The sequence below is a fragment of the Muntiacus reevesi genome, chromosome 2 (assembly GCF_963930625.1).
Source record: "Muntiacus reevesi chromosome 2, mMunRee1.1, whole genome shotgun sequence".
NCBI lineage: Eukaryota > Metazoa > Chordata > Mammalia > Artiodactyla > Cervidae > Muntiacus > Muntiacus reevesi.
Window position 1 is genome coordinate 260,655,874 of NC_089250.1, and position 13,663 is coordinate 260,669,536.

At 46.1% G+C, this 13,663-nt stretch overlaps 1 protein-coding gene across 1 annotated transcript; it reads right to left on the reverse strand.

Annotated features, from left to right (window-relative positions):
- Positions 1–9,479: 9,479 nt before the first annotated feature.
- On the reverse strand, positions 9,480–13,064 carry LOC136157490 (F-box only protein 27-like). Its single transcript, XM_065919357.1, has 5 exons — positions 12,556–13,064; positions 12,221–12,316; positions 10,855–10,990; positions 10,068–10,196; positions 9,480–9,488 (listed from the first exon to the last, which is right to left on the reverse strand). The coding sequence occupies exons 1-5, from the start codon at positions 13,062–13,064 to the stop codon at positions 9,480–9,482; spliced, it is 879 nt and encodes a 292-aa protein (XP_065775429.1).
- Between the last annotated feature and the right edge of the window lie 599 nt (positions 13,065–13,663).

A 13,663-nucleotide genomic window follows, 5' to 3' on the forward strand; every position in this document is an offset into this window, starting at 1 on the left:
GTCGTCCTCGCCAGGCCAGGCTGCCACTGCTGGAGACCCAGTGCCAAGACGTCAGAGTATCCATGACCTCCAGCCTCCACCAGTTCCGCCCCTGCCAGCCACACCCCAAGGCTGTCACTCCCCCAAACCCCATCAGCTGCCTCCCTATCTTCATCACCCCCAACCCCGTCCTCAAGTCCCCAGACTCCCAGGCTGTCCTTGCCAGGCTCCCATCCCCTCCACCCTCCACTGTGTGCCCCAGAGCCGCCCCCCAACCAGTCCCCTCTGGGGCCGTGCAGCCGCCGAGCCCTACCCTGCATCTCACTCATTGCTCCTTGCAGGCAACCAGGCTTCTGATGCCCCCATTGCGACATCTGCCCTTTTTAGGCTCTGGCCCCTCCCTTCTTCCTGCCCAGCACCACCCTCCACCAGCATACTGCCACTCCCTTTCTGATTCTACATTCTTTTCCCGCCCTTCCCTTCTCACTGTCCTGTCCCTCCTCCCTCTGCCTCGACTTACAAGCCTGCCCCTCCCTTTCCTCCCTGGGTGATCTCCAGAAAATCCCTCCATTGGGCTGCATTGGGACCTCGGGGTAGCTACTCAACTGAAGAAAAGCCTTGGAGGAGGGAGGAGTTGGCTGAAGTATTCAGTCTTGTCATTGTCATCCCCACCAGTGACCCCTTGGAGTGTCCCTAACCAGGTTGCAAGACCCTTGGTGCTGGGCTTCCCCGGTGGTCCGGTGGTTATGAATACACCTACCAATGCAGGGGACACCGGTTTGATCCCTGGTCTAGAAAGATCCCACGTGCAGAAGTGCAGCTAAGCCTGAGCGCCACTACTCCTGAGCCCACGTGTAGTAACTACTGAGGTCTGCGTGTGCCCTAGAGCCCATACACCCTAACAAGAGAGACCACTGCCATGAGGAAGCTGGCAGACTGAAACTAGAGAAAGCCCATACGCAGCAATGAAGAACCAGCACCGCCAAAAATAAATAAATACATTGTTGTTGTCGTTCAGTTGCGTCCAACTCTTTGTGACCCCATGAGCTGCCAGGCTTCCCTGTCCTTCACTATCTCCCTGAGTTTGAATCCTTGCTTTAATCTGTATATCAACTCTATCCAGTGTATGTTGGCAATTTGATCTCTGGTTCCTCTGCCTTTTCTAAATCCAGTTTGTACATCTGGAAGTTCTCGGTTCATGTACTGCTGAAGCTTAGTTTGAAGGACTTGAGCATAATCTTGCTGGCATGTGAAATGAGTGCAACTGTATGGTAATTTGAGCATTCTTTGGCATTGCCTTTCTTTGGGATTGGAATGAAAACTGACCTTTTCCAGTCCCGTGGCCACAGCTGAGTTTTCCAAATTTGCTGACATAATGAGTGCAGCACTTTAACAGCATCATCTTTTAGGATTTGAAATAGCTCAGCTGGAATTCCATCACCTCCACTAGCTTTGTTCATAGTAATGCTTTCTAAGGTCCACTTTACTTCACACTTCAGGATGTCTGGCTCTAGGTGAGGGACCACATCATCATGGTTATCTGGGTCATCAAGAGCTTTTTTGTATCATTCTTCTGTGTATTCTTGCCATCTCTTCTTAATCTCTTCTGCTTCTGCTAGGTCTTTGCTATTAAAAAGAAAAAAAAAGACCTTTGGTGCTGAGCAATTGCTGTTATTTGGGTCAGACATCTGAGTCGGAGGCTTCCTATTCATTAGGTCGCGTAAAATTCTTATCACCTTCAAGAATCCAGCATCACTAACTCAGAGATCTCATTGCACAGGAGAAAACAGGTTTCAGCAGGAAGCAAATGCACTTCTATCTGACTCCCTAAATAAGTGCTGTTGTTGTTGTAAGTTGTATCCAACTCTTCTGTGACCTCGTGGACTACAGCCTGCCAGGTTCCTCTGTCCACGGGATTTCCCAGGCAAAACTACTGAAGTGAGCCGCCATTCCCTTCTCCAGGGGAATCTTCTCTACCCAGGAATGGAACCTGTATCTCCTGGTTAGCACGTGGATTCTTTACCACCGAGACACGGGGGAAGCCCCAGTCAACCTTCATGGAGTCTTTTATTCCCAATCAGGGTAATAGTAGAAATGGCTATGTCCCCACTTCACAGCTCAGAAAACTCCGGTCAAGTGACTTGCCCAAGGTCACACGGCTTGCAGGTGGCAGAGCTGGGATTTGAACCTAACCAGACTTAGCAGCAGCAGGCTGCCTCAGAGGACTTCCCTGGTAGCTCAGCTGGTAAAGAATCCGCCCGCAATGCGGGAGACTTTGGTTCGATTCCTGGGTCAGGAAGATCTGCTGGAGAAGGGATAGGCTACCCACTCCAGTATTTTTGGGTTTCCATGGTGGCTCAGCTGGTAAAAGAATCCACCCGCAATGCAGGACACCTGGGTTCAATCCCTGGGTTGGGAAGATCCCCTGGAGAAGGGAACGGCTCCAGTATTCTAGCCTGGAGAATTCCACGGACTGTGTAGTCCATGGAGTCACAAGGAGTCAGGCATGACTGAGCGACTTTCACTCAGGCTGGCTCAAGAATCCTTGGTTTTAATCTGTATACTGACTCTAGCCAATAAAAATAAAAGGGGAGTTACACATATAATTTTCAATATCAGCAAGTAAAACTAGACTTGAAAAAAAAAAAAAAACTAGACTTGGATTCTTGCCCACATGGAACTTACCTTCTAGGGGGAGAGACATGGTGAATAGGAGGCATGACAAGCAAATTAGATACTTTTGGGAAATCAGTAAAAAGTAAAATCCCCTGTGATTTCCCTGGCAGTCCAGGGGGTAAGACTCTGAGCTTCCGCTATAGCGGAGGTGAGACTGATCCCCTGGTCAGGGAACTAAGCTAGTGGATGTGATGGAATTCCAGTTGAGCTATTTCAAATCCTGAAACATGATGCTGTGAAAGTGCTGCACTCAATATGCCAGCAAATTTGGAAAACTCAGCAGTGGCCACAGGACTGGAAAAGTTCAGTTTTCATTCCAGTCCCTAAGAAAGGCAATCCCAAAGAATGCTCAAACTACCGATCAATTGCACCCATTTCACACGCTAGTAAAGCAATGCTCAAAATTCTCCAAGCCAGGCTTCAGCAATACGTGAACCGAGAACTTCCAGATGTTCAAGCTGGATTTAGAAAAGGCAGAGGAACCAGAGATCAAATTGCCAATATCCGCTGGGTCATCAAAAAAACAAGAGAGTTCCAGAAAAACATCTATTTCTGCTTTATTGACTACGCCAAAGCCTTCAACTGTGTGGATCACAATAAACTGTGGAAAATTCTGAAAGAGATGGGAATACCAGACCACCTTATCTGCCTCTTGAGAAACCTGTATGCAGGTCAGGAAGCAACAGTTAGAACTGGACATGGAACAACAAACTGGTTCAAAATAGGAAAAGCAGTACGTCAAGGCTGTGTATTGTCACCCTGCTTATATAACTTATATGTAGAGTACATCATGAGAAACGCTGGGCTGGAAGAAGCATAAGCTGGAATCAAGATTGCCAGGAGAAAAATCAATAACCTCAGATATGCAGATGACACCACCCTTATGGCAGAAAGTGAAGAGGAACTAAAAAGCCTCTTGATGAAAGTGAAAGAGGAGAGTGAAAAAGTTAGAAAACTAAGATCATGGCATCTGGTCCCATCACCTCATGGGAAATAGATGGGGAGACAGTGGAAACAGTGTCAGTTATTTTTTGGGGCTCCAAAATCACTGCAGATGGTGACTGCAGCCATGAAATTAAAAGATGCTTACTCATTGGAAGGAAAGTTATGACGAACCTAGATGGCATATTAAAAAGCAGAGACATTACTTTGCCAACAAAGGTCCGTCTTCAAGGCTATGGTTTTTCCAGTGGTCATATATGGATGTGAGAGTTGGACTGTGAAGAAAGCTGAGCGCCGAAAAATTGATGCTTTTGAACTATGGTGTTGGAGAAGACTCTTGAGAGTCCCTTGGACTGCAAGGAGATCCAACCAGTCCATCCTAAAGGAGATCAGTCCTGGGTGTTCATTGGAAGGACTGATGCTGAAGCTGAAACTCCAATACTTTGGTCACCTCATGTAAAGACTTGACTCATTGGAAAAGACCCTGATGCTTGGAGGGATGGGGGCAGGAGGTGAAGGGGACGACCGAGGATGAGATGGCTGGATGGCGTCACTGACTCGATGGGCTTGAGTTTGAGTAAATTCCGGGAGCTGGTGATGGACAGGGAGGCCTGGCATGCTGCGATTCATGGGGACACAAAGAGTCAGACACGACTGAGCAACTGAACTGAACTGAACAGGGAGCTAAGATCCCTGCATGCCAAGGATTGTGGCCAAGAAAAAAAAAAAATTCCCCTGCCACCCTTCCCCTCTAATCCTCTCCACAAATGTAGAAGAGAATAAAACATTTTTTAAAAATGAAATAAGCATGAAATCAGACTGTGATTCACATAGGCCATCATTAACATAGACTTAACATGGAAACAACCTTGTGTGTTAGAAGGTGATCAGTGCTATGGGAAATCGAGCAGGAAAGGGGAAAGGAGGCGGTCAGCAGTCTGGGTGGGAGACCCTGAATTCTGAGACATGGATTGACTCTTATACAGGACAAATTTCTTTTCAATGTGTACATTTTCAATGTGATTTTCACTGTCGAGGTTTTCTAACATGTCCCAAATTGGAAGATTGGAAGGAGCACCCTGCTCCAACAGTTCACTCCAGGCCAATCTGTTTTCATCTATACACCTTCTCACTTGCTCCCCCGGGGCAATTTGAAGCAAATCTTAGAAACCACTTCAGTCCCGGGGTCGCAAAGAGTTGGACATGGCCGAGCAACTCACTCTTAGAAACCACACCCTTCTGTCCATAGCAATACATTATTTTTTTTGATGTAATGTAATCTGTTTGCTAATGAGATTATGAAAATTGATTGGATCCAATCAAGGGTTTAAAGAGTGGTGTAAAAAAATAGGTAAAAGTCTTCAAGTAAAGCTCAAAGGGAAAATACTGACAAGCAAGTTTGTGTCTCCATTCTTCAATTTCCTCCTGAGAAACAATCACTGTTAATTTTTGGAATCATATCCCATGGAGTATGCTGATTAAGAAGAAAAACAAATAAAATTGAGTTCCAAAAGGGCTTTCCACCTAGAAGATAATGATTTGAGAGTAATGGCTTCCAGGAGGGGAAGGTGTATAAGGCACCCCAGGGACCTTTTGAGAAAGTTAGGGCTCCGCCTTTGGTGTCACAGTAATGGGAGTGCTTTTCGGAAGCCGGGCCCGGGACAGTGCCTTCTAGGGGAGAGCCGTCCTGGATTCCTCCTTCTGGTCATTGTTGCGCGTGCATTCCTGTAGGAGGAAAGCTCCCAGATGGGCAGTCACTCCCTCCAACTCCATCTGGCTTCATGTACATTTGGAACAGAGCCAGTGCTCGTGAACACTTATCTTAACTCTTAAATGGCCAGGAGGGAGCTCTTTTGACATTTAGAGAAATTCAGCTTGATAACAAACAGCTTTTCAAAATTCTGACCCTGAGAGAGTAAACGATTTCCTAGGAGAAACCTTAAAGTTATAACTCTTGGTATGTCCTTGAAAGGTAAAACAGCCAACATCATCTGAGACTACAGCCTTAGCTCAATCAGCAGAGCTTAAAACAGAAAGGGAGAGAAAAAAGTGGGGGAGGGACAGAGGCTTTCTGAAACATAAGCAGGGAAGGTATAAATGACATCTCTGTCTGTGTCTATCTAGATGTCTGAATAACTGTGTGAAAAGCGAAAGTATTAGTCACTCAGTCGTATCTGACTCTTTGCGACCTCCTGGATTTAGCCCACCAGGCTCCTCTGTCCATGGGATTCTCCAGGCAAGAAAGGTTGCCATTCCTTTCTCCAGGGGATCTTCCTAAGCCGGGGATCAAACCCAGGTCTCCTGTATTGTCAGGCAGATTTTTTACCATCTGAGCCACCAGGGACGCCCAATGTCTGTGTGTACATTAAAAATACATGTCCTTACCTCTGGATAGTGCTATCAAAATATTACAACATTAATATTGTTAACAATATTCATTTTTCCCATCTAAAAGTATGGGATATCTTTCCATTTCTTTAAATCACCTTCAATTTTCTTTATCAATATTTTATAGTTCTCAGCATATAAGTTTTTCACCTCCTTTGCAAATTTATTTCTAAGGTATTTATCTTTTGAAGGAATGTTTTGTTTGTTTAAATATTTATGTATTTGGCTGTGTTGATTCTTAGTTGTGGCATGCAGAATCTCTGCTGCGGCTTTCTAGTTGTGGCTGTCAGGCTCCAGAGTGCAAGGGCTCAGTACTTGTGGTGTGTGGGCTTAGTTGCTCTGAGGCATATGGGATCTTAGTTCCCTGACCAGGGATCAGACCCTTGTCCCCTGCATTGCAAGGTGAATTCTTAACCACTGGATCACAAGGGATGTGTGTGATGAAATTTTAAAAGGGCTTTCCCCCCCCCCCCACTTTCAGATATTTCATTGTCAGGGTAAAGAAATGCAACAGATTTCTTTATGTTAATCTTGTATTCTGCTACCTCACTGAAGTCATTTGTCAGTTCCAGTATTTTTGTGAAAAGTCTTTAATGCTTCCTCTATATAGTACCACGTCATCTGCATTTATGGCAACTTCACCTCTTCTCTTCCAACTTGGATGTCTTTTATTTCCTTTCTTGTCTCATCCTGGTTGCTAGGACTCCCAATATAATGTAGTATAGAAGTGGTGGGAGTGGGCCTCTATGTCTTGTTTCAGGTTAGTGGGAAGGCTTTCAGTTTTTCACTGTTGTGCATTATGTTGACTGTAGATTTGTCATAAATAGCTATAATTATGTTGAGATGTGATCCCTCTATACTCACTATGACAAGAGTTTTTATTGTGGGTGGATGTTGAATTTTATCAAATGCTTTTTCTGCATCTATTGAGATGATCATGTGGTTTTTGTCCTTTGTTGATGTGGTGTATCACATTGATTGACTTGCTTATGTTGAATCATCGTGATGCTGGGATGAATCCAGCTTGATAATGGTGTATGCTCTTTGTTGGATTTGGCCTACTAGTATTTTGTTGAGAAGTTTTGCATCTATATTCAAAGATACTGGTCTGTAGTTTTCCTTTTTGGAGTGGTTTTGTCTGGTTTTGGTATCAGGGCGATGGTGGCTCATAGAATGACTTTGGGAGTGTTCTCTCCCCTTCAGTTTTTTGGAAGAGTGTGAGAGCAATCAGTAAAAGTTCTCCTTATGTTTGGTAGCGTTCCCCAGTGAAGCCATCAGTCCTGGACCTTCGTTTGCAGGGAGTTTTAATATTGCAAAATCTATTTCACTTCTAGTGATAGGTTTATTCAAATAATCTATTTCTTCCTGATGCAGTTTTGTTTTATGGGTTGTATGTTTCTAGAAACTTGTCTATTTCTTCTAGGTTGTCTAATCTGTTGGCATATAATTGTTCATAGTACTCCTTTAATTTTTAAAAAATTTCTGTAATATCTGTTGCTATTTCTTCTCTTTCTTTTAAAATGTATTCACTTTATTTTTTGGCTGTGCTGAGTCCTATTTGCTGTGCCTCGGCTTTGTCTAGTTGGGGAGAGCAGGAGCTACTCTTTGCAATGTGTGGGCTTCTCACAGTGGCGGCTTGTCTTGTTGCGGAGCGCGGGCTCTAGGAGAGGAGGCTTTAGTAGTTGCAGCACATGCACTTAGTAATTGTGGTTCTTGGGCTTGGTTGCTCTGTGGCATGTGGGATCTTCCTGGACCAGGGATTGAATCTATGTTCTCTGCATTAGCAAATGGATTCTTAACCACTGGATCACCAGGGAAGTCCAGCATGTGGGATCTTAGTACCTGGACCAGGAATCAAACTGGTGCCCCTGAAATGGAAGCACAGAGTTCTAACCACTGGACCATGAGGGAATCCCCCCCCCTTTTTTTCCCATTTCTTCTTGTTGAATTCTTATATCATTTATTTGGGTCCTCTCTCTTTTCTCCTTGGAGAGCAGGCCAGAGCTTTGTCTATTTTGTTTACCCTTTCAAAAAACTAACTCTTGATTTTATTTTTTTTATTCTTTGAAAGAGTGTATTTTATTTATTTCCTCTCTGAGCTTTATTATTTCTTTCCATCTGCTGACTTTAGGCTTTCTTTATTCTTCTTTTTTCTTAGTTCTTTAGGTGGTGGGTTAGGTTGTTTATGTCAGAGCTTGTTGGTTGTTTTTTGGGAAAGCCTGTGTCACTATGAACGCTCCTCTTAGAACTGCTTTTGCTGCCTCCCATAGATTTTGCATGGTTATGTTTTCAATGTCATTTGTCTCAAGATATTTTTTCATTTTCCCTTTGATTTCATCATTGACCCATTTTTTTTTTTTTACTAGCATGTTGTTTAGCTTCCATGGAATAATTATTTTTCCTGTAGTTGATTTCTAGTTTCATGTTGTTGTGGCCTAAAAAGGTGTATATATATATATACACACACACACACACACATACATATATATATACACATACATATATATACACACACACATACATATATATATATATGTATATATAGCACACATACCTACATACATGGATGTGTGCTAAGTCACTTCAGTTGCGTCTGACTCTGTGAGTAGTCAATGGACTGTAGCCCAAATGGCTCCTCTGTCCATGGGATTCTCCAGGCGAGAATACTGGAATAAGTTGCCATGCCATCCTGCAGGTGATACTCCAGACCCAGGGACTGAACCCGAGTCTTACAACTCATGCATCGGCAGGTGGGTTCTTTCCCACTATGCCGCTTGGGAAGCCCATACATACTTACACATATGCATATATGTACAATAAAAATAGAAGTGCATATATATGTCCAAATTAAATTATATGACTGCCTTTACTTTTTCTTATTCATCGGTTTTTGTCTGTACTGGGTCTTTGATGCTATGTGCAGGTTTTCTCTAGTTGTGGCTCGTGGGCTTCTCATTACGGGGGCTTCTCTCGTGGAGCACAGGTTCTGGAGCCTGTGCTCAGTAGTCGTGGCCCACGGGCTTAGTTGCTCCTCTGCATGTGGAATCTTCCTGGACCAGGGATCGAATCCATGTCCCCTGCATTGGTAGGCAGACTCTAAACCACTGGACCAGTGATTGCTTTTTCTTTAGGGCAGTTGTCTCCACCGTTAACTTTCTGTAAATGCCTGACTCATTCCTCATATCCAAATTCCTCCAGTTGACCCCAAAATATCCTCCAGAGCTAAACTGTCCTAACTACAACCCACGCCAGAGCAATAGAGCTCATTAGGTCAGGAGGAAGGACCACACAGGTTCCTTCAGGACCCACATTACATGTGGTCACAACTCTTAGGTCTGTTTCAACCTGTCAACTCCCCTTTGGATGAAACTGACAAAACACCCTCCCCTCAGGGTGTGTCCCATCTTCTACTGCAGGTGTGGGAACACTTTAGGGTGGACACATCAAAGGCAGCAGCAGCTTCATCTGCTTTCCGTCTGGAGACCTGGAGCTCCTTAGGGATCCTGCAGAAGGGAGAGGACAGCCATGACCCCTGGACTGGGGTGGGGACAGCCGGATCCTGGTGTTGCACAGTTCTGTTTCACCCTCATGACCAGAATGTCACAAATGTGGTGTCACTGTGACATTGTGCCCACATCCACTGCCTGCCCGAGGCTTTTAACCTTGATTGATAACTTTTGATCCCATGATTTCCTTAGGACTTGGGACATAGGGTTCTGACTCTTCCATTCTCTCCCCTGGAGAACACCTTCTCTTGATGTTTTCTTCTGCACAGTTTTTCCTCAACTGAAACAACTCCTTACTCTGAGCCGAGTAGTCACCAAGGCAATAACAATGTATTTCTATTAAAAAAGAGGTGAGACACTTTTAGCAAAATTGTATTATATGTATCACCTATGACTGGAAAGATGTTCCTTAATTATTCTCTCCATATTTGAAAAGAATTTCAAAATTACAAAGTAATTTTACATGGAATACAATCAATACAATACAAATACTGAGATGGCTCAGCCAACGGTCCCAGCTCCTGGAAGGAAGGTCAGGTAGTCTTCAAGGACAGCCCTTGATTAGGGTAGACAGACCCGCACGATGACACTAGAGTTCATCAGAGAGACTCCATACTGCTCATTTCTGCACTCCAAGTCCCAGATGTGGCGTTCAAAAGACACAAAGCGGACGCCCTTCTTGATGTTGGAGAACACGTGGCTCGACTGTAGACAGAAACAGAGGTTATTTCTCAGCGTGGCTTCAAAAGCTGAGTTGAGAGCTTCTGGCAGGTGGTATTTTCCCTAGATGGCTGCAACAATGTCTCTACTTCCACATGATTCTGCTCCTCACCCAGGAGTGGAGTCTAATTTCCATCACCTTGAATCTGGGTGGGTTTGCTTGTAACCAAGAGTGTGGTGGGAGTGATGCTGAGTGACTTTCACAGAGTGACTTCCATGGTGGGATCACAAAGGCAATGCAGCTTCTGCTGGTTTCTCCAGAAGGCTCATGGTGGAGCCTGAGCCACCAGGAAGCAGCTGCCTGCTCCAAAGCTGCCATGCTGTGAGGAAGCCCCAACTAGAGCAAACAGGAAGATCCCACGGCCAAGCTCTGAAACTAAACCAAGAGCTGCCTGGCCAGCCACCAGCTGCTGTGTACACACTCACAGCCCACCCTGCCCTTTAGCTCCAGCCAGTGTGTGAAGGCAACTACCCGAGAGACTGGAGCCAGAAACTCCCAGCAGAGCCCTCTTCATAGAAACCATGAAACATGATAAAATGAGTGCTGTTGTTATCAAGTCACTGTATTTGAGGGCAGTTTGTTATACAGCCATAGATCATCATAAGCCCCACTGTCCTTTCCCACACCCCTGCAGAGACTCACCCGAGAAGAGACACTGTTTCTACCACGCCTGATGGGAAAAGGTAGCGGAGAGAAATGGTCCAGGATGGCCTGGTTGGCATCTAGAAGATGGACAGTTAGCTGATATATACAGTCAATTCCTTGTCGGTCGTTCCGCCTGTGGGAGAAGGGAAAACCTGAAGGTTAAACTTGCCTCCCCATCTCGCTGTGGGTCTACCTGCTCATCTGAATGACCTTCTCTTGCATGCAAGTGCAAAATAGTTCTGTGGTCCCCAGGACTTCTACCATCAGTGTCACGTTGGAGCTTGGCACCTCTGCATCCCCAATGAATCAGTCTACACTAAAGAAGCTCCCCAGCCAGTCTGCATGCACATTCATTTCAGAAGTAATGAACTAGAACCATGCTCTTCAAGGTACTTCCTCACATATTATTTCTCATTCTGTGTTCCACTGGTGGCAAAAGATGTGACTTCCAATGTGTACAATGGTGATGTTTTTAAGATACAATTTTCTTTTCAATCATTTAAAAAGATCCAGGGAAATCTACTGGAGAAGAGCATGGCAATTCACTCCAGTATTCTTGTCTGGAGAATCCCATGGACAGGGGAGTCTGGTGGGCTACAGTCCATGGGGTCACAACTGAAGCGACTGAGAATACCACAGCATAAAGAAATCTACATAAATCAGTGATGGGATATCCAACAAGATTCAAAGACAGAACATCCAATGTCCTTCAGTGGTAAATAGATAAATTATGGTATATTCCCGTAATGGAATATTCTAAACCAGTGAAAGTAAAGTAACAGCAGCTCCATACAATTATGGATGAATTTACAAACATGTTATTGATTAAAAGAAGATACATACTATATGCTGTATGACTCCGTATATAGTAAATGTCCAAACGAACAAAACTGATCTATGGCAACAGAATTCAGGATGGTACTACCCATGAGTTGAAAGTGATGGGGAACAGAGCATGAGGGATGATGAGGGTGGGATTTTCTAGCAATGTTCTGTTCTTGATTGAAATGAATGTGTTCACTTTGTAATAATTCACTGCATTGTACAACCAAGATATGTGCTTTTTTGGTGATAGAAATTAAACATTTAAAAATAAGAGTAGTAACTGGTGTAAATACAGTTATGTCTTTTTACAGAGACTTCCCATCACCCAACTTCTTAGACGTAGAAGTCCATTCTACTTCTCCCAGAGAATTTTGTCCTAATTTCATATTCATGTATTTTTATGTTCTTCTCATTTGCCATTCATACTGTTCTGTGCCAACCCCACACAGGTACATACAAAGAATATAATTAGAAATTTAAAAAATTTCAAGCCAAGATCAGTGCTCAGCTGAAGGGCCGTTTTTGTCATGACACTCACCAGTCAGAGACACAGATCTCAATGTTTCCACTATCCAGGAGTTCGCGCCACAGACCCTCCTTCTCCAGGTCCAACACCTGCTTCTTGCGATACCTCCTAGGAAAGAGGGGGAAAGGTCAATGAGAACCGCGCAAGTACTCAACAACCGCCCTGGCCCTTGGGGAAGAGGGACGTTCACCTGTAGGAAGACAGGAAGCTGGTTTGCATATAGGCCCTCGGCATGACCTCCAAGTTTTCCTTCTCCGCCCAGTCATCTTCACGTCTCAGCACGGTCCATTTCTGGAAGCCTCCTGTTAAATGAAAACATTTAGTGCCCAAGTTCCTTGCCAACCCACCCGCCCAGGGATAAGTTTTCCCGGGGGTTTCCCTTGGGGGAACTCCCGCTCTTCTCTTGGGATCCATTTCCACCCAGTTCACGGAGTCCAAGCGCCCCATGCGTCTGGCCCCTCCCACCTTCTCCCTGGAGTAAGACCTCTTTCCTGGGCTCCCCACCTAGGCCTCGAGGGTTCCGGAGGAGGTTGCGTCCTATGGGTCTGCGCTCGCAGAAGCGGCCCAGGATGCAGGGCCCGGGGTCGTCAGCAGGGGGCAGGCAGTTGCGGATGACGGGCCACAGGTCGGGGTGTTTCCAGGGCAGGATGCTCCGCCACAGGTACCAGGCGTCCACCAGGTCTCGCCAGCGCCGGCACACCGGGCGGCAGTGCCGGAGCAGCGTGCTTGGGGGCAGGTAGCTCAGCACCTCCCGGAGCATCTCGGTGGGCAGTTGGTTCGGGCCCGGCGCCTCCCTGGGCTCGGGCTTCAGAGCACAAACACCGACTGGCCAGTTTCTGGAAGCTGAGGTACACATGGTCTCCTCTCCAGGCTTGGTTGCCGCTGCGGGAGAGTCAGTGTCCAAACATCAGGGACCTGCAGCTTCGACGGCCAGCCTCCGCCAGCTGCACTCCAAGAGTGCCATTTCCAAACCCTGTCAACTGCCTCTCCATCCTCATCATCCCCACCAGCCCCATCCTCAAGTCCCCAAACTCTCCACCCATGCTTTGCCAGCCGACTACTGCAGACCCTCTCCTCCACAGGCAGCACAGCGCAGCGCAGCCGACCCCCACCCAGCCCACCCCCGTGGCCTCGCAGACCCCAGAGTCATACCCTGCATCTCAGCCAGCGCTCCTGGTGGGCTAGCCTGTCACCTTGCGTCCTGTGCCTCCATCGCCAAGTCTGCCCTTTTATAGGCCTGCCCCTCCCTAAGACTAGCACCGCCCACCAGGCCCCGCCCCCTGCCCCACTTTCCCACCAACCATCCAATCTCTACCCCTCAGCTCGCTTCTCACTGTCTGGCCCCCTCCTCCCCGGCCTTGAACCAATTTACTAGCCAGCCCCTCTGGCCCCGCCCCTCATATTCTCCAGAACCCCTTCATCAGGTTGACTAGGGGGGTGAATATGGAGCCAAAT